The 26,795-nt window shown below is 44.4% G+C and overlaps 1 protein-coding gene across 1 annotated transcript in view; it reads right to left on the reverse strand.

The window, feature by feature from the left end:
* LOC128422645 (mitogen-activated protein kinase 11-like) overlaps positions 1-24,178 on the reverse strand; it is a 49,687-nt gene extending 25,509 nt beyond the window's left edge. Inside the window, exon 1 of the mRNA XM_053406922.1 lies at positions 23,926-24,178. Coding sequence (XP_053262897.1) covers positions 23,926-24,038 — 113 coding nt within the window. The 5' untranslated portion in view covers positions 24,039-24,178. The remainder of the gene's footprint in view (positions 1-23,925) is intronic.
* Positions 24,179-26,795: the final 2,617 nt, after the last annotated feature.

Consider the following 26,795-nt stretch of genomic DNA (forward strand, 5'->3'; position numbering starts at 1 on the left):
GTTCGAAAGCACGCCAGTGCAAGAAGATAAATAGGTTGTGGCGGGAAGGTAAATGGCATTTCCGTGCACTCTGGTTTCCGTCACGGCGTTCCGTTGCACTAGAAGCAGTTTAGTCATGCTGGCCACATGACCTGGAAAGCTGTCTGTGGACAAACGCCGGCTGCCTCGGCCTGAAAGCGAGATGAGCGCTACACCCCATAGTCACCTTTGACTGGACTTAACCATCCAGGGATCCTTTCCCTTTTTTTTTAATTGCAGGTAAACTGGCCCCAAGTTGTTAAAGGCTTTATATACTAATAGTAACACCTTGAACATGGCATGGTAGCAAATCAGCAAGTTGTCCATATTTTAGTCCAGTGCTTTAAAAAATAATAATAATAAATGTTTAGGTACTCTCATTTTGACTCATTTTATAGTTCAAATTGGGGGAAATAAATACAGTAAATGGACAAAAGTACAAAGATTCACAAAATGTTTAGGGGTATGCGTACCCCTGCGTCCCCCCAGAAAAAATGCACTGCTTTAGTCTATATCCAAGCCAATTTTATTTATTTCTTTTTGAACTTAACTGTTATTATAATCCTTCATTCCTTTCATATAGGGGAAAAAACAAATCTCAAATATTGTTCAGGGTTCCCCACACACATTTATCATTAAAGATCTATTAACAAACATGCTGCTGAAGTAAAAGCAAACATTCAAACAAAAAACTATTTTGAACTCCTTTTAATCGGCTGATGTTAAGGTAAATATAGCAAGTGAACTGGGTCCTTGCTCCAGTTCAGTGTTTGTTATGGCATCACACCAAAACAATGGCCTGGCAAATTGACCCAGACCTGCACATCTGTACCCAAGTCTTGCATCGGGTCAAGTAAAAACTGAGATGAGAATGCTGGGACAGAAACGGAACGACATTGCTAAATATAACCCTACCGGCATCAACAGGACCAAGGACACTTCTGTACTTCTAAAACAGAAAACGGCAATAATAAACTTAACCAAACTGAGTAACAGACTTCAACATCAATAACCTCACCACACCAGCGGATAAAAACCCGGAAACAAGCAGCTGCTATTGGGACAATAGCAGGCCTTTGCAGATGCTGACAGGATCAACCTTGGAGAAACAAAACAGATAAAGAGATAGCTAGCAATTCTACTAAGGTCTGCTGAGCAGCTTACAGTTTCTCTTTCATTGACCGGACCCGGATATCTTGTTTGATGGCTATATATTTCCAAAATAAGCAAATGTCATTTGTGGGGGGAAGGTTCTTACTTACTGATTTTTTTCATTATCTTAACATAGCGACCTTTTACAGAAAACTCCTCAAATAAGTATTTCTTGTGATGACCTACCACTAGCATTATCCCTAGGTGATATCTGTCGCTCCCATCTGCCATGACAAACACCCAGAGAATTAGCATCATTAATTTGGCTTCCTATCTCCCAGGTCCCCAAATCAAGACTCCATAGGGAGCACTTAGATCTGGATTCTGGGCCCCTGGTGAACAAACAGGAGCCTCTATTAATTACGGAGTCTGCCACCCTGTCTAGGTGTATCGAGTGTTAATTACGCCTGCCAAACAGTAGCATGTTGCATGCAGCCTTCTCATGTGCATTGTTAATTAAAGCCAACCAGCTTACAAGGCTATAAAAGGTTGCCTTAGGCGCCACTGACAATAAACAAACCTTCAATATAAATGCTCGAGGCTTTGATAATGTAGGCCTTGATGATTCAAAACCTTAACATTTTCTTGTCAACCCCTTCTATCAGCAGGTAGCTGAACAACTCCTTTCCTTATGATGCAGATGTTGCGTTTGCTGTAATGATTCCCACAACCACGCGAAAGACAAATAATAATAATAATAATAATAATAATAATAATAATACCACCTTTATTGTCAATGTACAACCTATGTACAATGAAATTAACTGAGCCTCCCCACCCACAAACACTCAATCTCGTTGCACTCTGTGTGCTTGTCGCACAACACACCAACCCCGAAAGTCAGTTGCACTATATTATTTTCCGTTCAGCAGCCTAACAGCCCACGGCCTTAATACCAAAAGGTTTTTGTCCTATTGTGGTGGTGGCCCAAAGAACCACAATAAATAGGATAATGTGAACCCCTATAAATCCTTGAGTGTGCTTCTAAAAGAGAAGTTATGGTAACCCATTGCTTTATGAAACTGATGATTTTCGCAAGAAGTACAGCTAATATGTGAATCACAAAGATACTGCTCATAAGCTAGAACATAAGTTGATACATGGTGCAAATGGATACGCGTAACACAGATTCCCAACAAGCATACTAACACAATGTAACAGAAGTTAGCATTTTAACAGAGAGCCCTGGGAATCAAAGCTGAATCAACAGAAATTGCTAACGCTTATTGCGCATGTGTATTAAACATGAAATGAGGTAATGATGTACATGATTGGTGAAAATTGAAATCCTTTTTTTGAAATGTTATAAATACTACCGCCCCGACCCTTGCGAAACAATTCGACTGTAACCTATTGCCTAGCAATAAACAATGGACTCCTAACTCCTCTTGTCTCTGAGTCTTATTGGTGTAAACTCAGAAGATAAGCCATTTTTGGCCCACAACACTATGTATCTAGCTGACTCTATCTAGCTGGCCTATTGTGTGCACAGAATGCCCTCAAATTAAGGTTACCGGACATCCTCGTTTCCCGGGGACAGTCCCCAGATTTAGAAATCAGTCCCCTGACAAAATCCATCTGTTTAGTAGGAAGTTAAAAAGGTCCCTGGATTCATTGAAAAAAATCTGGTAACCTTAACCTAATAGGTATCTAAAGCCATTTGCACATGCAGAATGTAGGCACCCTATATATAGAAATGAGTAAACCATATTGGAAGACACAAGAACTACCCACGCTGGAAGAGTGGCAGACAAAGGTGATAGACTACATGGGACTGGCTGAGATGACTGGCAGAATCCGTGACCAAGGAAAAGAGTCGGTGGAAGAAGACTGGAAGAAATACAAAGTTTATCTTAAGAACTGTTGTAAAATTAATGAGTGCTAAAATGTCATGGGTAATGTAAAACAGAATTGCAGTGGTAAATGATTGGGTAAGAGAAGAAGGATTAAAGAAAGTGAATTATAAGTTAATTGAAATTAGGGGTTGCTGGAAAATTTTAAAACAGGGATGCAGAAAAGGGAGGCATGGGGAAGTCGGTGAAATAAGGTTTAAGAAAAAGAGGTTATGAAATTATACGTGTTTATATGTTTGTTTGTCTATGTATTGTGAGTTGTAATGTGTTTAATTCATGTTGGAAAACCAATAAAAAAATTATAAAAAAATAAATAAATAAAAAGAAATGAGTAAACCAGTGATATTTTAGGGAGCAGTCTAGCAGGCGGGGCCCATTACTTACATCATAGGAGCCTACACAACACAAAACACTGTTGCTGTATGCAGGTTTTATTTTATTTGCTTTTTATCTTATATTTTGGAAATGTATACCCAGCGTTTTTTTCCTTTTAGTTTTTTGGAGCCCCCAAGAGAGTGGGGCCCTAAGCTATAGCTTGTTTAGCTTATACGTAAATCTGGCACTGCTTCCTCCCAAAGGAGGCCAGGGTAGCATCCACATAAGCGATAAAACAGCTAAACACAGTTCCAATGCAGATACACATTGGATAGACAAAGCCTGCCTAATACTTAAGGAGAGGGAATTCCAAAGTGTAGGTGCCAGAACATGAAAAGGTTCTGTGCAGAACAGAACTCCTGATAAAATGGGTTATCTGCGGGTGGTCCTCACCTGCAGAGAGGAGTGATTGACTGGGCATATAAGGGGTAAAACGATCTTTCATAATCTTAAATGAAATGTGAACGCATAAATGGCTTTTCTGGCTAGAAAGCACAAAAGAGAACAAAGGCCTAGCGTGGGGCTTAAACTCTGCCAATCTATCTGTACTGCAAGATTTCCCCCTTGGCTTGCCTTAACCATGTTAATTTTGACCACGTAATGGTGGCATCTGAGTGCATGCTAAGCCATAAATCATAGTTAAGCAAATATGCATATCAGCTGCATGCTGGTGCGCACAAAGACGGAGCGCTCCTACTCTGCTGCTTTATTAGTTGAGCAAGGAAATGAGCCACGGAGCGGCTGGCATTGGCATTACATCTCCAGCCTGTGGTTGTGGTTCCTCTCTCACCAAACAAACCACAACAGGGTAACCAGAAACAGGAGTATTTCATCCATGGTCCATTGTGTGTCGAGGTCCCCAAGCCACCCCAAATAACTCACACATCACACAGAAATTTTGTTTAAGGTTTTTGGCATAATTTTTGGCCACAACTTTATTAAAATACAAAAATGTGAGTGGTTGCTTAGGCATTGGTTGCGACTATCTGCCCCCCAGTGGGGGACAGACTGACATTTCGCAAGCCTGCGAAAGTCAGAAAAGGGGAATACATTTGGGGGTAGCGACGGAGCAGGGAACCTGCCCTCAGCCCTCCCCAAATGCAACCAGGGGCTCTTGTGTGGCCCTAGCCCCTTGACAGGGTTCGGACAAAAGCATAGGTGAGCCCCTGTATTCCTTTAATGGAATCCCTTGCAGCAGCAGCATTGGAGGGGCAGGCACAGCCAATCCATGTCCCTCCACCAACCAAACCCTAAACCAATGCCTAACCACAACCTTACAAGTTGTGACGATTTGCTACGCAGTAGGCAAAAACCAAATGGCCCCAGCCAATCAGCCAGATGGACAAAATTCCTACCGGGCCCCTGCCCCAAGAGCCGACAACCCCATGACAGGCATAGCAAGGTCAATATGATAAACCCTAAATATGGGGGGGGGGGGGGACGGGCAATCTGATGCACGGAGCGAAAAGAGGAAGCTCTATGCTTCGTGCAGGGAGTTTTAACATTTCTAGCTGTCAATCACAGAATGGCAACAATAACTTCCTCCCAACATCAAGGGAAGCCCAATCACAACAGTGGCCAATGATCAATTAGCCCGCCCCACAACTTTGGAGCGTCTTGTCAGCCCCCACCACATCAAGTGCTCTCCATGAAGGAGAACACGCTTTGGTGATGGGAAGTCAGGCAAGCACTGCTGCCATACTAACCACTACTGTCTTGAAGGAATCCACTCATTTCCCTCCTCCAGCCCAGTAGGTGGCAGGGGGAATCATTCTGCACCCATCCCACTGCCACAGAGGTAACCTGGAGTTGAAAAATAATTGTTTTGTCCCATTCCGCTTCCTCTCCCTCATAGCTGGGTCAAACAACATTATCCTTAGTCATATTTACTTGGAAGTAATGGGACGCGGGTGGCGCTGTGGTCTAAACCACTGAGACTCTTGGGCCTGCCGATTGGAAGGTCGGCGGTTCGAATTCCCATGACGGGTTAAGTGCCCGTTGTTCGGTCCCTGCTCCTGCCAACCTAGCAGTTCGAAAGCATGTCAAAAAGTGCAAGCAGATAAGTAGGTACCACTCTGGTGGGAAGGTAAACGGCGTTTCCATGCGTGCTCTGGTTTCACCAGAAGCGGCTTAGTCATGTTGGCCACATGACTCGGAAAAACAAACGCCGGCTCCCTCGTCCTGAAAAGCAAGATGAGTGCCGCAACCCCAGAGTCGTCTGTGACTGGACTTTACTGTCAGGGGTCCTTTACCTTTTTTAATGGGAATTAATTTCAGGCAGGGTGCCCACTTATACATAACTAAAAGTGAATAAATACCGGTACCTCATCACCCATTACCCGAAGAAGAAGAAGAAGAAGAAGAAGAAGAAGAAGAATTGAAGGCAAAACATGCAGAGTTGCATAGGTTTGTGTATGCTAATTGATATGTACAGAGGAAAATTGAGAAATACAGTTAAGAACTTAATTCGTTCTGGACCTGAAACTGTTCTTAACCTGAGGTACCACTTTAGCTGCCGCCGTGCCATGATTTCTGTTCTCATCCTGAAACAAAGTTCTTAACCCAATGTACTATTTCTGGGCTAGTGGAGTCTGTAACCTGAAGCGTTTGTAACCTGAAGCGTCTGTAACCCGAGGTACCACTGTAGAATGGGAAGACTAATGTGTATTGTCCTGCGTGCCTGTCCTGATACTAAATGTTGGACAACTTCAAGGTTCCTGATCTCCCTTCTAACGATCTGACTTGGCAGTTTCCAAACTGAGGTTGCCTTCAAACAGAAGACAGTCCTTTGACAGCTATTCTAGTAGAAGGATGCCCTCTGTTAAGTAGGACACATAGCCACTCTGCTTGCAAGTAAATCTGCACTGGACTGCAGGTGGAGCACTAAGCTGGGTTTTTTAAGGGCTGGAAATAGAGAAAAGGGTTGGGTGTTTTACCTGCTCATGCTGTCTTCCAATGTCATTGTTGATACTTGTATGGTAGCTCCTAGCAACAGCAACCCGCACAAATACAAGAACCCTTTCATTTTTTTGCAACGAATTTCACAAAGATCAGCACACTCTTAATGAGAAGCAAATGAAAGCTTTCACAGGCAGCCTGATCGTATGCATATTTACATGTAGACGAATCCTACTGAGTGTAATAGGGGTTACTCCAATTAAAGTAGTTCTAATGTGCATGAGATTGCAGCTTTAAATATTCCGCTCCTTACTATGGCTGTCATTGTAGCTGTTTCTGATGCCTTGCTGTCTAAATCAGTAGCCACAGCAATGTACAGTTGAAGGAAGGTCCATAAAATAAACAAGGAAGAAAATCGAATTTAAACATCTCATTTAAGTTCCAAGAAGAGTGATGAGCAACACTGAACGGCAGACCTAAAACACTGATTTGTCCCTGGAGTATATAGTATGTGACTATTAATTGACTGGTTCGTCAGTTAAAAGTCAGATAAAAATGGTAAAGGTAAAGGTACCCCTGACCGTTAGGTCCAGTCATGGACGACTCTGGGGTTGCGCGCTCATCTCGCTCTATAGGCCGAGGGAGCCGGCGTTTGTCTGCAGACAGCTTCCGGATCATGTGGCCAGCATGACTAAGCCACTTCTGGCAAACCAGAGCAGCACACGGAAACACCGTTTACCTTCCTACCAGAGCGTTCCTATTTATCTACTTGCACTTTGACGTGCTTTTGAACTGCTAGGTGGGCAGGAGCTGGGACCGAACAATGGGAGCTCACCCTGTCGCGGGGATGCGAACTGCCGACCTTCTGATCAGCAAGCCCTAGGCTCTGTGGTTTAGACCACAGCACCACCCACGTTCCTAAAAGTCAGATAATCAGATTTAAAATATCCTTAATGGTTTGGCAGTCCTAGTAACAAAGCCAATTGTTTGTGCAGAGTCTCAAACTTGTAATATTTGCAGATGTTTCAGTCCACAGTGATCCACTGCAGGCAAATCGTCTCTTTCTACTCAGAGAGGAAAGCGGAAGTCAGCAAATAAAGAATGCAAACTCATCTAAAAAAACAGTTTTGAAGGCAGACGTTCTGGTCAGAATAAGACCATTAACTCTGGCTTTTCTCCTAGAAATTGCAAAGGCTTATTTCTAAGGAGCCTAAGGGTTAAAAGCTGGTATTACTATTTCTTTTAACATTAATTATCCCTTTCACAACTGCTTCTTTATCTGATGTGACACAAAGAGGAAGTGGTATCATGCAACACACCAGATACACTCAGAGAAATGTGAAACGGATACTGGATATGTGCAATTTTGTACTGTTTTCCTGGTTTTAGTATATAGCACTCTGGTCTCCTTAGAGAGGAAGTGCAGAATAAATATTTATTAATTCCTGTGTTGGGTGGTGGTGGAATGAAGCAACTTACAAAGTTACACTTTTCATCCTTGTTTTAAGGGATGTTGATGCAAATGCTAAAATGACAAACAGATTGTCATCATAAAACAGCTTATGAAACTAATGTTGCACTGAACCCAATGCACAGGATTGCTTGCAATGCTTTTATCAGTAAGGTAATGGCAATGGGCTCAAATAGCCAAAGAAACCCAAAGCTAAGATATTCAGTAGTCCAGGAAAAGGGAACCTGTGGCCCTCCAGAGATACTTTTGGACTCCAACTCCCATCAGTCCCAGCCAGCAGGTTGTTTCCAACTAAATTTTGGATTAAACCCATTAAAATTAATGGACCAAAATTAGCCAAATTTTAGCTGAGCAACAACACTTTGAAGCACACTCCAGCTCCCCCAGGGTTGGCAAGAGCCAGGGCATTCCTGCGGTGTGTTGGAGGGCGGCCATGGTGGCGGTGGAAGGGGAGACTGGGACGTGGCTGTGAAGGCGGCAATAGGAAGCAATTCCCATTTTGCCTCAGGTGGAGGGGGGGCTGCCCCTGTCTATTATAGAAGTTGGCTGCTGTGGCAGTCATAATTATGGGTAACATAAGCCCCCTTCGCCTGTTTTCCATGTGAAGACTTTCAAACAATCATAATAATTATTAATAATAATTTGATTATTTGTATGCTGCCCATCTGACTGGGTGGCCCCAGCCACTCTGAGAAGCTCCCAACAGAATACTAAAAACACAACAAAACATCAAACATTAACATCTTTCTTCTACAGGGCCGCCTTCAGATGTCTCCTAAAAGTCAGATAGTGGTTTATTTCCAGATTTATTTCCTTACTGGCCCTGCCCCCAATGTAGGACACAGTATATCTGAAGGAGCGTCTCCACCCCCATCGTTCTACCCCGACACTGAGGTCCAGTGCTGAGGGCCTTCTGGCGGTTCCCTCACTGCGAGAAGCCAAGTTACAGGGAACCAGGCAGAGGGCCTTCTCGGTGGTGGCACCTGCCCTGTGGAACGCCCTCCCATCAGATGTCAAAGAGAACAACTACCAGACTTTTAGAAGACATCTGAAGGCAGCCCTGTTTAGGGAAGCTTTTAATGTTTAATCCATTACTGTATTTTAATATTTTGTTGGAAGCCGCCCAGAGTGGCTGGGGAAGCCCAGCCAGATAGGAAGGGTAGAAATAATAAATTATTGTTGTTGTTGTTGTTGTTGTTGTTGTTGTTGTTGTTGTTGTTGTTGTTGTTATTTCCCCCACTCCCTGCATATCCATGCCAGTGTGGCAGGGCCAGTGACCAGCACATGAAACTCCCTTCATGACTAGCTATTGTGATGATTTTACGCACCGCAAGCGGTTTTGGAAAGGCAAGCTTTACGTAAAAGATAAAGGTAAAGGGACCCCTGACCATTAGGTCCAGTCGTGGCCGACTCTGGGGTTGTGGCGCTCATCTCACTTTATTGGCCGAGGGAGCCGGCATACAGCTTCCGGGTCATGTGGCCAGCATGACTAAACCACTTCTGGCAAACCAGAGCAGCGCACGGAAATGCCGTTTACTTTCCCGCTGGAGCGGTATCTATTTATCTACTTGAACTTTGTGCTTTTGAGCTGCTAGGTTGGCAGGAGCAGGGACCGAGCAATGGGAGCTCACCCCGTCGCGGTGATTTGAACCGCTGACCTTCTGACCGGCAAGTCCTAGGCTCTGTGGTTTAACCCACAGCGCCACCCGAGTCCCTTATGTACCTGACATTTATTTATCTGTTGGCCCTGAAGATTGAATTTTTGTTGTTTGCAAGCTTTCCGCAAGATGCTCCACCATGAAGTCCCCACTTCTGCGCTCCTACATTTCTAGACTTGGAGCCAAGAGTGAGGGAGCCATTGACAGAAGAGACCTGCATTTCCTTGGGGAAGCCTGTATACTTTGGGTGGTGTGTCATGACTTAGTTGGGACCCTATGTGTCTTCAGGCAACACCAGTGTGTTTAGGATCAATGACAGCCAGCGGGCACAAAACTGAAGGAACTGCAACCCTATTATAGATCCTAGGCAAAATCAATCAAGTTTATAGAGCAAGCAATTCTAAGGCTTCCAACACCGTCTTGTTTGCCTATTATTTCCCTCCATGCCATTGCCTGCTTACAGTGAATTCTGAATGCCACACACCTCTATATCCAAGATAATGAAGAAGTTATTGAGTGGATATGAAAAAGATGCAACTCCAAAGTCTTCCATTATTGAGCAGCTCTTTGCATTCTTTTCAGTTCGCTCCTACCTTGGAAGCAAGTAACTGATTACAAAAAGAAGACACAAAAATATATAAATTTGAAGCACCACCCTTTTTCAAAATAATCTGCCCCTTAATGGTCTCTCTTTCCTCCCCCCTGGCATTAGGTACAAGAATTCCTTTATACATAAAGCAATGGGACATCTGAAAACCTGCTGAGCAGTGTGTGTGAGGCACCGCACGTTTTCCACTTCCATCATTATGCCCGGAAAAAAATAATTGGCACTCTCACTACACGAATGGTTTTCATAGCTACATGGGCATTAGAAAACAACAACCAGGTGCAATTAGGCAAACACAAATCCTTAATGGGTAACAAGGGATAAATCTCAGTCTCACAGACTGAGAATTATTTGAAAGAGGAAGATTTATGAAAAAGAAGATAAGCTTCAGATAACAAGAGCAGAATAAATACCCCTCCCCCAGAATGTTAAATTGGAGGCTGAATGATAAATTGGGAGGTTAACCAACTGAGATTTACACACCAACTGAGATTTACACACACAGCTACAAGAGAGAAACTTGATACAAGGACAGAGGCGGCTAATTTGTGCTCCATCAAATGTTGATGGGTTACAACTCCCATTTGTCTGACCGCTGGACATGGTGCTGATGGGAGTTGGGAACCCAATAACATTTTGAAGTCCAGAAGTATCTCACCCACACCTGCTGAAAGAACAAGAAACAGTCTATGCAAGCAAAACATTGCAACAAATATAAGGCAGAGCACCAAGTAAGCCAAAATTAAACTATGCTGGGCACAGAGTCTTCCCTTTTCCCCAGTCACTCTATTGGGGAAAAGGGAAGACTGTGTGCCCAGATTAACTTTGGCTTACTTGGTGCTCAACCAAAGACACAAGCAAAGAACAAGCCTTGGCCTCATACGTCTTCGGCTGACCTACATAGCGGAAACATGTAATTATTTTGTTGTGCAACTGAGCCCAATGCCTCAGCCCTAAACTTGCCACTTAGGGCCACTTAAAAGCATACCAGATTTCCAAGTAGGATAACATTTCCACGTAGCATAGTGGGATAGCCATGTGCGGAACATCATGCGTGGGAAATGAGCACACATCTGCGTGACTGCAGAGAGGATTCTGAGCTAGGTGCATCTTGAGTTTCAGTAGTTTGAGTAGATGCGTGGCAAATCTATGATCTTTTTGACACATAGATGCAGAACTGCTATTGACGTAGGTAGGACGTATCTGAAGCTGTTTTTAGAAGCAATTCAATAGCCTCTTGGATACCAGCTTGAGAGCCAGTGTCGTGTAGTGGTTAAGAGCGATAGACTCGTAATCTGGGGAACCGGGTTCACATCTCCACTCCTCCACCTGCAGCTGCTGGGTGATCTTGGGCTACTCACACTTCTCTGAAGTCTCTCAGCCCCACTCACCTCACAGAGTGTTTGTTGTGGGGGAGGAAGGGAAAGGAGAATGTTAGCTGCTTTGAGACTCCCTAGGGTAGTCATAAAGCGGGATATCAAATCCAAACTCTTCTCTTCTTCAGCTTGGATCCTAAGCTATTCCTCCTTTCAGGTAAGAAAGATGGCCACCAAGCCCCCACCCAACATTTGCAGCCCATGTCCCACACTGTCCACAAGAGTCCTCCAGACACAGATTTTCAGGTAAGCACAGGCTACAGAACGGATGGAGAGATGGGAGAGCCCCACTCTGTGAATGTAAACTGTTCTATTCATGGAAGGAAACGACAGCTGTTGGGTTGTATCCAATACAGCACCAGCAGAGTTCCCTCTCCCTCTCCCTACACATCCCAATAGCTGCTCTGGAGCCCCCCAAATCTCTGGAAAACATTTTGAGGAGCACAGGGGCCTGCATGGAAGAGGAGAAGAAATGGAAGTTCTGTTGCACCAGTGGAAGTCCATTAGCAGAACATCAGCATTGGGTAACAACCCTTAGAATTCTGCAGCAGGGATTTTTATTTTTTTTACATCAGTGTAAAAAATGCTTTCCCATCCTAACCATTTCATTTGCAATGAAATTTCATTCACCTTAAAGAAACAGAATCCCGTGAAAGTGGACACAGGGTTGCATCATTAATTATTTCACATAATGATTCAAATTGCTGTATTGTTTTTAACACTTGATTGGAAGCCGCCCAGAGTGGCTGGGGAAACTCAGCCAGATGGGCGGGGTATAAATAATAAATTATTATTAATTATTATAAATTACTTGGGGGGTGGCAGGAATGGAGTGGGGTTAAGTCCCAGACAAAAAGAGAGTTTGAATAGTACAAATGCTGTAAATCTTTTTTTTTTATGTGCATTGGAAATGGTACTTTTAACGTCACACGCTGTGTCTTAATTTAAACTTTGGTTACAGCAGTGTGCAGTACGTATCTGACACATTGCTTCTGACATCAGACGGCAGTGAGACTGCTCTTTCAAAGGTTGCATGAATTCACTTTAAAAAATAACGATGACCCAAAAACAACTTGTCACTCGTGGGCAAACATTTCTACCAGAAAAGCCAGTCCCTCCATGATGTGTCCTAAAATTAAATTTTTAAGAGATGTGACACAGTTACTAATTGCAAAACAGGAAGTTTGGTTTATTTATTTATTGTTTAATTACCTTTTCACCCTGCCTCTCTCCCAAACAGCTAGGGACTTCCTATCAATTTTGTCCTTTCAACAAAATGAAGATGACAGACAGCCCAGCGATTTTCATGGCACAGGGAGGATCTGAACCCAGGTCTTAATGGTCCAGTCCAACACTCAGTGTCAGGCCTAGTGAGCACAGCATCTCTTCTCTGGCAGGTCTTGCTCCCATGAAGCAGTTGCTGAGACTGAAGGCCAAAGTCCCTTCCTCTCCAAGGTTTTCCCCAAACAATCTGAGACTGCACCTGTGTGAAGCCAACTTCTCCTTTGCCCTTTCCATGCCTCTTCTGGTTCTGGGAGACCAAAGGGGATGAGTTTGTCACAGCAGGAAGGGGAAGACACCCATGCCTCTTCACCAGCCTGAATCATCCCTGCCTCTTGGTCTCCTCCCTTTCCTGCTTTAGCTTCTTCCTCTGATTCTTGACGTATCTCTGACACAGACTCGCCTCACTCACTTCAGCTTCCTACACCTCCTTTCCCCAGTCTTCTCCCTCTGACCACTCCTTGTTGTCCCACCACCACTCCCCTGGTTCTGAGTCATAGAATCATAGAATCATAGAGTTGGAAGAGACCACAAGGGCCATCGAGTCCAACCCCCTGCCAAGCAGGAAACACCATCAGAGCACTCCTGACATATGGTTGTCAAGCCTCTGCTTAAAGACCTCCAAAGAAGGAGACTCCACCACACTCCTTGGCAGCAAATTCCACTGTCGAACAGCTCTTACTGTCAGGAAGTTCTTCCTAATGTTTAGGTGGAATCTTCTTTCTTGTAGTTTAGATCCATTGCTCCGTGTCCGCTTCTCTGGAGCAGCAGAAAACAACCTTTCTCCCTCCTCTATGTGACATCCTTTTATATATTTGAACATGGCTATCATATCACCCCTTAACCTCCTCTTCTCCAAACTAAACATGCCCAGCTCCCTTAGCCGTTCCTCATAAGGCATCGTTTCCAGGCCTTTGACCATTTTGGTTGCCCTCCTCTGGACACGTTCCAGTTTGTCAGTGTCCTTCTTGAACTGTGGTGCCCAGAACTGGACACAGTACTCCAGGTGAGGTCTGACCAGAGCAGAATACAGTGGCACTATTACTTCCCTTGATCTAGATGCTATACTCCTATTGATGCAGCCCAGAATTGCATTGGCTTTTTTAGCTGCCGCGTCACACTGTTGGCTCATGTCAAGTTTGTGGTCAACCCAGACTCCTAGATCCTTTTCACATGTAGTGCTCTCAAGCCAGGTGTCACCCATCTTGTATTTGTGCCTCTCATTTTTTTTGCCCAAGTGCAATACTTTACATTTCTCCCTGTTAAAATTCATCTTGTTTGTTTTGGCCCAAAAAAGTCTTCTTCCTTTTTTTGGGGGGGGGGGTTCCCCAGCTGTTTCCTCACACCATTCCACTGCATCCAACCAGTCCATGATACGACAGGACTGAAGAGTAAGTAACATTTGGCAAAAGGCAGTGGCTTCTAGCCACATTTCTCAATCCAGCAAAGCAAGAGGAATTAGCCCATTTCAAAGATCCATTCCAGGCAGAGAGAAGCACTCAAAGGAGGACAGAGAGAAGGGCCAGCGAGGAGGGAGGAGGGTGGTCTGGAAAGTCCCACAGGCTGGTTCCCAACACAGAAATCATAGAATTTAAAGCCGGAAGGAACCCTCAGGATCATCTAGTTCACCCTGCAGCACTGGTGTTATCAGCTATCCAAGAACTTGTTACAGACCCATAGATAGATAGATAGATAGATAGATGATAGATAGATAGATAGATAGATGATAGATAGATAGATAGATAGATGATAGATAGATAGATAGATAGATGGTAGATAGATAGATAGATAGATAGATAGATAGATAGAGAGAGAGAGAGAGAGAGAGAGATAGATAGATAGATAGATAGATAGATAGATAGATAGATGATAGATAGATGATAGATAGATAGATGATAGATAGATAGATAGATAGATGATAGATATAGATAGTTAAGGTATGAGCTTTCGTGTGCATGCACACTTCTTCAGATACTGTATCTGAAGAAGTGTGCATGCACACGAAAGCTCATACCAAGAACTAACTTAGTTGGTCTTTAAGGTGCTACTGGAAAGAAAATTTTTTTTTGTTTTGACTATGGCAGACCAAAACGGCTACCTATCTGTAACTGGAGATATAGATAGATAGATGATGATAGATAGATAGATGATAGATAGATAGATAGATAGATAGATGATAGATAGATAGATAGATAGATAGATAGATAGATAGATAGATAGATAGATATAGATAGATGATAGATAGATTTTTACTTGGTATTATAGGTCAGGACATTAATAGGTAAGATGTTAAATTGTTTTTATATGCCACAACTGCGGCAGGAGTATTGTTAGCCCAGAAATGGAAACAAGAAGAAATTCCGCCGAAAGAAGAATGGCAGACGAAATTAATGTGCTATGCAGAATTGGACAAAATGACAGGAAGGATTCGAAACCTGCGGGACCAGAGATTTACAGAAGATTGGAAGAAGTATATGAATTATTTGAAGAGCAACTGTAATCAACAAATTACGCTAGTAGGACTACAATAAGTTTTGTAAGGAGAAATATACGAAGTGTTACCAAGTAGAAAAAGATAGAGATATTGGTTATGAGTTTGAAATGTAATAGGGAAGAAATGCATACTGAGAGATTAGACTGGAAAATTTTCAGACAGGATTGATGGAGGTCAAAAATTTGAATAAGATGTAAAAGTATGTTTAATTACTGTTGAAAATGATATGTTAAAAAAACCTTTAAAATAGATAGATAGATAGATAGATAGATAGATAGATAGATGATAGACAGATGATAGATAGACAGACGTTTACAAGAGTTCATTATTATTATTATTTTATTTAAATTTTGGAAGTTTTACTTTCCACTCAGTATTCTAAGCAATAATAATAATAATAATAATAATAATAATAATAAACCTAACAATAAGGCAACAATCTAGAAAAAATACGAAGCACCCATTTATTGCATCTCCAAACAAAAACCTGCGAAGCTGAACCTTGGCTGAATGATACCTGAATCATATGATTTTTCACCAGTAACTAACGCCCTGAGCTACTTTTCTGTTGTGCCCAATTAAGAGTTACCTGTAAGCTGAAAGTCTGGATGTTCTTTTATTAGCATATATCCGTCCAATTAATTGATAGCCCTGTGCCAACATTTACAAAAGCAGTAGGAAATCTCTGGCCCATGGGCACAAATTAAACCTCCCGCAGGTCCAAAGTTGGCCCATGAACCAGTCTGTCCCACACCACACCCACAAGCCCCACACCTGACATCAGGAAAAGATGGAGTTTAAAGTTGGCTCCCGATTGTTCCTTAAGGTCAAAGTCAAAGTAATAATTCTGGAAAACTCGATCAGCACAGGGCTAAAATAATAATCGAGCCAAGATTTTGTATGGCAGAATATAACTCAGAGGCTGGTAGCAGGGGTAAGTCTTGCTATGAAAAAGGATGGAGAACCCCGAGAAGCACAGGCTGTTTCTCACCCCCAAATCAGCATTGTTTCCAATGAGATCATTGTTCTCCTGCCTTCTATCACTGTGCCATTGAGAGCGTGCTCACTTATGGCTTATGTGTGTGGTACGGAAGCTGTACTACCCAGGACAGGATGGGGTTGTGCAGAGTTGTCAAGGCAGCAGAGAGCATTGTTGGCTGCCCACTCTCCACCTTAGAGCAGATTTATGCCACAAGGTGCCATAGGAAGGCACTGGACATAGTAAAAGATCCATCGCATCCTGGTCACTGTGTCTTCGAGCTCCTGCCGTCGGGACGGAGATACAGGACGATGAAGACAAGAACGAGCCGTCTTAAGAACAGCTTCTTCTCCAGAGTGATCTCGGCCCTGAATGGGAAGCCTGGACTTTGAAAGTCATCTAATCTTCCTTGCTGTACTATACTGTATTGTTTAATTAGTGTTTTTATGGAGCAGTCAAGTAATTTCGTTGTCCCCGAGAGGGGGCAATGACAATAAAGATATTATTATTATTATTATTATTATTATTATTATTATTATTATTATTATTATTATTAAGTCAACACTCGCGTTACCCTGTTTGCCAACAGCCGCATCACTTACACAAACACAAAGGGAAAATCATGGGAGCAAGCGAGACGGAAGCAAGCCAGGGAACCAAATAACCTGCAGCAGACAGCAAGCAGCAGATTTCTGCAGCTTTTCTCAGAAAGATGTTATCAATAAGCTCTTAAAACAGTCCTGCAAATAATTCGCAGTATCGACACAAGGCTACTTTGGCTTCTCAGAAACTAAATTTCATTTCTGATTCACACAATGACTCTGCAAAATCACTGGCATTGCTACAGGGAAGAAGTCAATGTGTTGACAAGAGAGGCCGGCTGTAAACACACACACACAGTTGCTTCCCATTACTAAGAGCGCAAACCATGGTATTGTCCAACTGATGTATCCTGGTGACTTATCAAATATCGCAAATCATGCAAGCATTTACCTCCACAATAATCTTGAGGCTAAGCAGATATGATAAGGAAATTTTGTAGTCACCATGAGATCACTTTTTCTTCTAAGTACCGTATTTTTCGCTCTATAACACGCACCAGACCATAACACGCACATAGTTTTTAGAGGAGGAAAACAAGAAAAAAAATATTCTAAACAAAATAGTGGATATATGATTTTTGTGGTTCATGCTGTGGCCACAGACATGTGATCTGACAGTGAGTTTGGAGTAGCCCAATGCAAAAATCCTGAGGATCCATGTGGATCCATGCTTTGTAACCACAGAGGAGGGAAGGAAGGGGAACCATGGATCCTCTGCTCACGACTGCAGCAGATCCCCCGCCACCCACAGGCATTCGCTCCATAACACGCACAGACATTTCCCCTTACTTTCTAGGAGGAAAAAAGTGAGTGTTATGGTGCAAAAAATATGGTAATTGGCATGTAAGCAATGTAAGGGGTCAGGCTGCAGAGCTTTGAATGCAGGACTCAGGTTCAGTCCCCATCAGTCCTAGGCAGGGCTGGGGAACGCTCCTGTCTGAAACCCTAGTGAGCCACAGCCAGTGCACAGACATTACCAAGGAAGACGAACCAACTCAGAATAAGGCAGCTATTCTTAACATGTGGTCAGAGGCACATGAGGCCGCCAAGTCTGTTGGAAGCTAAGCAGGTCTGTGTCCGGCCAGTGCCTGGATGGGAGACCTCCTGAGACCCACATGTTGGGTTCCATGGCAATACTTCAAGGAGTGCTGTTCCTGACCAAGACCCTTCAACCATCATCTGAGGCCCTTCTTCATGTGCCCTCCTCCACGAGAGTCCAGAGGGCAGCAACATGAGATCAGGCCTTTTCTGTGGTGGCTCCCTGTTTGTGGAATGCTCTCCCCAGGGAAGCCCGCCTGGTGCCTTCATTACATATCTTTAGGCACCAGCCAAAAATGTTTCTCTATACAACCAGGCCTTTGGCTGATTAACCTTCTGTGGCCTATGGGAGCGGGGACTTATTGGTTTGTTCCTGTTTTATTACGCATTTTGTGTTCTCATTTTGTATTTTTTGTTGTTGTGAGGCTCCCTGTGAGGGAAGGAGGGTAATATACAAATTTAATAAATAAAGTAAGTAAATAATGAAGACAAGTATGAGATAGAAGATATATACCGTATTTTTCGCTCTATAACACGCACCCGACCATAACACGCACGTAGTTTTTAGAGGAGGAAAATCCGTAGGCATGCCACCCGTAGGCATTCCCTCCATAACACGCACAGACATTTCCCCTTACTTTTCAGGAGGAAAAAAGTGAGTGTTATGGTGCAAAAAATACGGTAAATAAACAAATAGATGGCTACTTCCTTCAAGCATACAATACTGCCTTATCAGTATATCCTACCTTTTTTTCATTATTTACTTATTTTATACAGTAATACCTCGGGTTAAGTACTTAATTCATTCCGGAGGTCCGTACTTAACCTGAAACTGTTCTTAACCTGAAGCACCACTTTAGCTAATGGGGCCTCCTGCTGCTGCCGCGCCGCCGGAGCACGATTTCTGTTCTCATCCTGAAGCAAAGTTCTTAACCTGAAGCACTATTTCTGGGTTAGCGGAGTCTGTAACCTGAAGCGTATGTAACCTGAAGCATATGTAACCCGAGGTATCACTGTAGTCGGTCTGTCGGTTCCTAGTCTAGACCAGTCTATTCCCTCCATTAACAGGATGTTGCACAAAAGTCTTTTCCCCAAATGCAGCTATGTGGCGTTCCCTTTTTATTTGGGGATGCTCAGGGCTGAACCGGGAAGCTTCTGAGGCATGTATATGAAAAGGCACCCAACATTTCTAGGCCAGGCCTTCTCAAGTGCAAGATTATTATTAGCCTTCTTTGGTCACCATCATGAGCTTTCATGGTTCCAACTGTCTGAAGAAACATCTCTCTGGTCCTATCAGCAGTCACTGTTTAGACAGCTGAGGCACAATATGTTCCCTGCCGTAGCACTGACACACCGAGCGTGTGAAAACAGAGACACCAAAATACTGCTTTTGTCTGCAACACACAAGAAACCGAATGCATGCACATGCCAACACAATGAATTCTGGGCTTTTCCACCACGTCATATCCCACAGCCAGGGCCTTCAGCCTCCTGCACCCTCTAAACCACATGACCAAATTATACCTTTGCTTGAAGCACGCTGAGTGGATTCAGATGGTGTTGTTTTTACCCATCACACAACAGCAATCTCATGCGAATGAGTTCTTTAACACGTCCTGGACACCTGTGGCATCATAGTTTGAGCGAGCCTTGTGCTTTAAGGCAGACAAAAGAGGCTAATTGAGAACTTCCCAGTTCCACCAGCATCACACCAAGAGGTCCCAGCAAAAATCGCCACTCAATGACTGTGTTCACTCGAGTAGCAACCCCAGTCATCGAAAACATTTGGCATTTACATAATACATTTTGAGTACTCAAATCACTGCTCGGTAATCCTTACAAAAGCCAAATAAGAACTTAAGAACATAAGAAGAGGCCTGTTCGATCAGACCATCTGGTTCATCTAGCTTGCACCTTGTTTCCAGCAGGGACTAGCAAATGCCTCTGGGTAACTCGCAAGCAGGGCTTGAAGGCAACACTTGTTCTGCTTGTGAGCCCAGCTTCTAGTATACGGCCTCTGAACATGGACATTCCCAATTAGCTATTCAGGACACAGAACTGCTGATATAACTATCCTCTTGAATTTGTCTGTTCTCCTTTCAAAGCTGTTTTAGCTAGCAGCCAGTACCATCCTGTGGCACCCTGAGTTCCATAAATTGATACTGCATTTTCTGAAACAGCACTTCATTTTTTGGCTGTTCTGAGCCTATTGCTGCTCAACCTATAAGAGGGGAAAGTTAGTCTTTAAGCACTTTCTCCATAATGTTCTTAATAGTTACAAAAAAATCCTGTATTTTGTAGACTAAAAAGCTTCAGATCCTTTCAACTCTCTTCACGGGGAAAAGATCTCCAAACTCCAAATAGAAGTATTTGTTCTTTCCTGTAGGTTTCCCATTGCTGCAAGATGTTGCACTGTTCCTCACCAGGGGAGCCATCTCACCCTCAGGTAACATGGTACCCACCCGCCGTAACATGGACGTGTGATGTCACGTGCACACGCCTGCAGGTGTGTGTTTGTGTGTGATGTTGCACATCCGAGTTGCGGCGATGGCTCCTCTTCCTCCTCCTTTCCACATCCAGTGAGACATCCTTCTCTTTTTTCTTCGTTTTTTATTTTTACTTTTCAAATGTATACATTTTCACTAGTTTTACAATCAATTTAACATTTAAAAATTTGACTTCCTTCCCCCTCATTATTTTTTAATATCTTCTGCATATCCAAATTCATTTAGCTTGTTCATTTAATTATCTATTGTAAATATATATTCTTGTTAAACTGCAGTTTATTACAAGAATCCTGCTAAATGTTTTTTATCTGTTTGCAATTTATCTGTAAATATTCAATAAACCAGTTCCATTCTTTTATAAAAAGTTTGTTATCTTGATTTCTTATTCTTCCGGCAAGTTTCACCATTTCTGCATATTCCATATGGTTTTGTATCCATTCTTCTTTGCTGGGCCCAAGCACCTACAGCCCCCTGGAATTGGCTCCTACGCAGAGCTGTCTTTCCCATTGGGTTTAGTGGTGTGTTGCACCAGGGCGCCGGCCTCTCGGGGTGCCCCAGTGAATGGGGGAGCTGTGTGGCTTCGCTGGCGGCCTCCCCTTTCCGTGCAGGCCTTCCAGCTGCGCCCCGTCAACCATATGACTGGCGGGCATGCAGCTTGCCTCCCAAGCCTCCGCGGGAGGAGAGTGATCCCCTCAGAGGCTTGGGAAAAGGTTGACAACTCTGGGAAACAGGGTGTGTGTGTGTGTGTGTGGTGGAGGGATCTTTGCACCACGGCGCCAGATATGCTTAAGACGGCCCTCCTTCTATGCTGCTCACATATTCCTAATGTGGCCGCAGCAAAGACTTACATAAAAGCATTATGAGGCCGGCACTCAGTCCCTTTCCAAGAAATTTGAAACGCAAGAGTGTTTCCTATCACTGCACGCTGAGTTGATGCCTCCGGCAAGGTGTTTACCACAACCTCAAGGCACATTTCCTGTACACTCACAGGACCCCGTCAGGGTGCACAGGTAACGCTGCAAATTGTTTATGACTCAGTGTTTTGGGCCCTTTGTTACCTGACTATCCTCTTTGCCGTTTTTGCTGTCAAACCGCAAAGTTTGGACAGATCCTTTGGCCGTTTTCCCCATAGACAGCTTCGGGTTTCACCCTTATGAATGAACTGGCATCATCCACACACTTCACTGCTCCAAATGGTTCATGAAGAAGCAAAACAGCAGCAGTCCCAATGCATGTTTGGGGAAACACCAGTGCTTATTTCCCTCCGTTATAGAAACGGTCAATTCACTCCCATTCTCTGCTTTCTACTGACCACACAAAAGCAGGAGCTTGCGATGAAAACCTTACAGTATTTAAAGAGGTTTAAAGACTGTCTCAAGGCAAATCCAAAAAAATGTAGTATAAACACTGACAACTGGGAAACACTGGCCTGCGAGCGCTCCAGTTGGAGAACAGCCTTTACCAAAGGTGCCATGGGCTTTGAAGACGCTCAAACTCAGGACGAAAGAGAGAAATGCACTAGGAGGAAGACACGTTTGGCAAATCCACACCATGATCAACTCCCGCCCGGAAACCAATGTCCCCACTGTGGAAGGATGTGTGGATCCAGAATTGGCCTCCACAGTCACTTATGGACTCATTGATAAAACCGTGTTTATGGAAGACAATCTTACTCGGCTACGAGTGATCGCTAAAGAAGACAGTATTTATATATTCTTGTCTTTATTGCATTTCTGTCCTCCACACATCCTTTTCCTCCGTAGACTATACATAGGATTCTTTTTTTAGGGAAGGGCCATAGCTTAGTGGTAGAGCTTGGCTGCAGAAGTTCACAGCTTCAATTCCCAGCATCTCCACATAAAATTGAGAGAGAACCGTGCCTGAAACCTGGATAACTGTTGCCAGTCAGTGAAGACAATACTGAGATGGACTCATGGTGAGTACCGATCACTTACCCAGGCACTCACCAGGCCCAGAGACGCTGCCTAGTTTCCACAACTTTGGTTGTTTCTGACCATGCCCTAAACAAGTGACAGCTAACATCATAACTATTGCTAAATCAATGCTTCTGGCTTGCACAACAGAGCCAACACAAGGCCAGTCCCCACCCCCAATGTTGCATGCAATGTCATGAGTGACTGGAAAAAGGATAAAAATATTTCAGAGTTTCTCAAACTGTTTTCAGACTACAACACCCATCATCCATAGCTAGCAGGGCCAGTAGTCAGGGATGATGGGAACTGTTGTCTGAAAGCAGCTTGAGACTCAAGTTTGGGAAACACCATTTCAGAGGAAGGTTATCTGAAGCTGCCATGCAATGCTTTTAAAGCTACTCAAAGGTGGTGGCAGAGAACCGGGTCTAATATTTCGCTCATCCGGAGGGGAAATCAGTCTGTATTTTCATGCGCTGCTCCCAGTTCCTAAAAGCACACTTAGGACTTGACCACAATGGCTGTGCGAATAAAAGCACTGCCCTGCCACAGTCCCATTCAGCAGTGCAGTTCGGTGGTGAGGAGGTGGAGGAGGAGGTCTTAAAAATAGTCTGGGGAAACCTCTTTCAATGGCTGGCATGGCCCAGGGTTACCCTTAGCAACCCAGGAGGAATTCCAGGCTGAATGGCATTGTGAGAGCGCAGCTCAGCTCTGTGTGTTCTCCGAACTCCCGGTGGGGGCAGGGAAAAGGCAGGAAAATGAGCACAGCCCACCCCCACCCGTGACACACAGCACAGGGCTATAGGTCAACGCACACATGCACTCCATGGGAAGGGGTCCTACCTATTGTTATACTATGCACCTTGCACGCAGCTGACCGCAAATACACACTCAGGCTCTGCACACACAAAACGCAAGACAAAAAAGAAGCATTTTCTTACTATTCTATATAGGTGTTTGTGTGTGTGTGTGTGTACACCTATGGACGCGCTCCTGTTCAGAGCACCTAACCCACCTTGAATCTCTTGTTCTCTACCCCAAAATTATTATCCTGGGTGAAATATGATCGGTTTGTGCATTGCATATGCACATTTTCCTGTATGCACACCCAACGTCCACCCCCTTCGCCTGGCCTACTAAGGCACACATGTGAATCCATCACCTGTGCACCTGCTTTCGAACCAAGCAGCTACCAGGGGCGGGATCGCACCTGCCTCCCAGCGTACCTTCCCGTACGTGTACCTAACATCCCAGGTGGTCTCCGCACCCACCTCCCCGGTGGGTATACAAGCCTAGGGTGGCTGGCTTTCGCCCATACATCCGCGAGGGGGGGCTTAACTAGGGCAGCTGCGTAGAACCTGCCTGTGCGTACAATCCGCGCAGGTGTCGCCCCCCCCCCGCAAAAAAAGCAAAACCCAAAACCCTGGACGCCTGCAGATCCCGGGGACGCCTTGTCTATGGGCGCACCCATTGTGCGCGCTGGCTCTCCATGCACCAGGCAGGCCTAGCGGCTCCAGCGCCCAGCTGCTGGCTGGCATTGTTTGCTTCCCGCAGCTCCAGCGAGGAAAAGAACCTTTTGCACGGCTGGAGCGGAGCCTTTTTGCCTGGGGCTCACCGCACACCTTCTCCTGCTGCTGCCTATGCGCAGCAAAGCAGCCCCCCTTTCCGGAGCAGCCTCCACCTACCATACGGAGCCGTACGCCCCCGAGCCCACCGGGGTCAGGTGCTGGTAGCGCTGGGGCACCTCCCACACCGTCTTGTTCAGCTCCTGCTTGTAGAAGCCGCCTCGCTCGGACATTTTCCCCCAGCCGGCAGCGCCGGCAGCAGCAGCAGAGGCAGAGGCAGAGGCGGAGACCCAGCCAGGCAGCTCCAGCTGGAAGTTGCAGAGCCAGCTAGCCAGCCAGCCAGGAAGCCACCGCCGGCAGGGAGGAGGCGGTTAGGGGGAGGGGAAAAGGGAGGAGGAGGAGGGACAGGATGAATGAAGTCGAGGGAAAGGGAGAAGGAGCCGAGGGGCGGGATCTCCCCTCGAAAAGGGGGCTCCCGGCTGATCAGAGCGAGCTGCCGGCCCCTAGCATTGTAACTAAAGGTTGGTGGAAGGGAACTCCGGCCATTAAAGTAGATGTGCTGGCGCGCCTTAGGCCAGGAAGTCCCAGGTGAACCGGCAGGTATTGCTGCGACTGGAACCTCTTGGAAGGGACCCGCAGGGTCATATACAGTGCCGAATTTACGCATATAGCTTAGGGACCCACTTTCTTGGGAGCCCCCCAAAAAATTAAAGGGGGAAAAATGGATGTACATTTCCAAAATAGAAGATGAAAAGCAAATAAAATAAAACCTACATACAGCAACACTGTTTTGTGTTGCGTAGGCTCCTATGATGTAAGTAATGGGCCCCGCCTGCTAGCCTGCTCCCTAAAATACCACCGGTTTGCTTATTTCTATATACAGTATAGGGTGCCTACATTCTGCATGGACTTTTCAACAATTACTTTGATAAAATACATATTTTGTTATGTGCAAATGGCTTTAGATACCTATTAGGTCCATAAGTTACCATATAGCATATATTCAGCACAGAAAACAGCAACAATTTGTTTTGACAAAGGCATAGCTGTCAACATTTCCCTTTTTTTAAGGGAAATTCCCTTATTCCAAATAGGATTCTTTGCAAGAAAAGGGAAAAGTTAACAGATATGGACAAAGGACCGCTGGACATATAAAGGGCCCCATTACCTTCAGTAGCTTAGGGCCTCATCAAACCTAAATCTGGCCCTGCAGCAGGGTCATATAGTTCCTTCTTCTTTGGTCATCCCTCATAGCCAAGTAAGATTGTCTTCCATAAACACGGTTTTAACAGTGAGTCTGTAAGTGACTGTGGAGGCCAGTTCTGGATCCACACGTCCTTCCACAGTGGGGACATAGGTTTCCGGGCAGGAGTTGATCACGGTGAGGATTTGCCAAGCGTGCCTTCCTCTTAGTGCATTTCTCTCTTTCGTCCTGAGTTTGAGCGTCTTCAAAGCCCATGGCACCTTTGGTAAAGGCTGTTCTCCAATTGGAGCACTCGCAGGCCAGTGTTTCCCAGTTATACTACTTTTTTTTTAGATTTGCCTCGAGAGAGTCTTTAAACCTCTTTTGTTGACCACCAGCATTACGCTTTCCATTTTTAAGTTTGGAATAGAGTAGTTGCTTTGGAAGATGATAATCAGGGATCTGAACAACACAACCAGTTCAACTAAGTTGATGTTGAAGAATCATTGCTTCTACACTGGTGATCTTTGCTTTTTCTAGAACACTGGCATTAGTTCGCCTGTCTTCCCAAGTGAGGGTAAAATTTTTCGGAGACACCGTTGATGGAATCTTTCGAGGAGTTGGAGATGGCGTTTATAAGTGGTCCATGTTTCACAAGCATACAGTAAGGTTGGTAGTACAATAGCTTTGTAAACAAACATTTTGGTTTCCCTGCGGTGCAGGAATGTTTGCCCAACATGGCGCTCAAACTCATGATGCTGAGAGTTTCATGCTATCCCGTAACACCCCATTTGTTACCATTGCCCCCACTGGCTGGGGCTGATGGGAGCTGGAGTCTTTGACAACATCTGAAGGTCCCCCAGCCCTGTTCTGCAAATCGAATTGTCCTTCAGCAAATCGGGATGGGGATGATAACACACACAGCACCAGCCCCCTAACCTGTTCTTAATTCCATATCCATGAAGGCATATAGTCCATGAACTAGCACCTATCATTGCCTTTGGCTAATTAATTGCCTGTGGCTAATTAATTAAATCTATGGCCTTTAACTGGGAGAGGGTAATGTTTTTGTTTCTTACTACGTTATGCATTTTTATGTTTTTTATTGTAAACCGCCCTGTGATCCTTCAATGAAGGGAGGTATAGAAATTTAAATAATAATACTAGAATTAAATAATATACCAGAAAAAACAAACACCCCCTAGCTGTTCGGATTGTCAATGCCACATAAAAGCAGAGTTGAGGCCCATCAATTCTGGTTTCCTAGTGACTTCCCTAAAGTCATACTCTTCTTTGCAGGCACCTTGGTTTTCAGCAGCAACTATTGCTGTTTACATATTTTCCTCTAGAGGGGATTAAAATGGCTTGGAATACTAATGAACACAACACCCCAGAGAACATTTCCAAATTAATTACGCCAACATTTTCCACTGTCTTGTTTTATGGTGCCTTGCCATAATTGTGGATAACAAAGCCAGTGCTGTCAATGCGATGTTCAAAGTTTCTCCCCCAGGTAGAATTGTGTTTTGTCTAGAATAGCTTCAAGCAAATCCTGAACAGCCACCTTTAATTTATGCGAGTCTGAGGTCAAATTGTAGTCTGGAGAAACAAATGAATTATAAATATGGGAGGCCAAAGGCCACCAGTGTTTTCTCCTTGGCAGTGATTGAGTGGAGAAGGACACATCATCTTGCTATGCCCCTCTTCTGAACATTCTGAATTTACCCAGCTGGGTGGTTTTCGTCTCCGTGTTCTGTGCATCAAATAGCCAAATATTTTGAATCTGATAATGCCTGTGTGAACAAAG

This window comes from Podarcis raffonei, chromosome 10, assembly GCF_027172205.1.
Source record: "Podarcis raffonei isolate rPodRaf1 chromosome 10, rPodRaf1.pri, whole genome shotgun sequence".
NCBI classification, from domain to species: domain Eukaryota; kingdom Metazoa; phylum Chordata; class Lepidosauria; order Squamata; family Lacertidae; genus Podarcis; species Podarcis raffonei.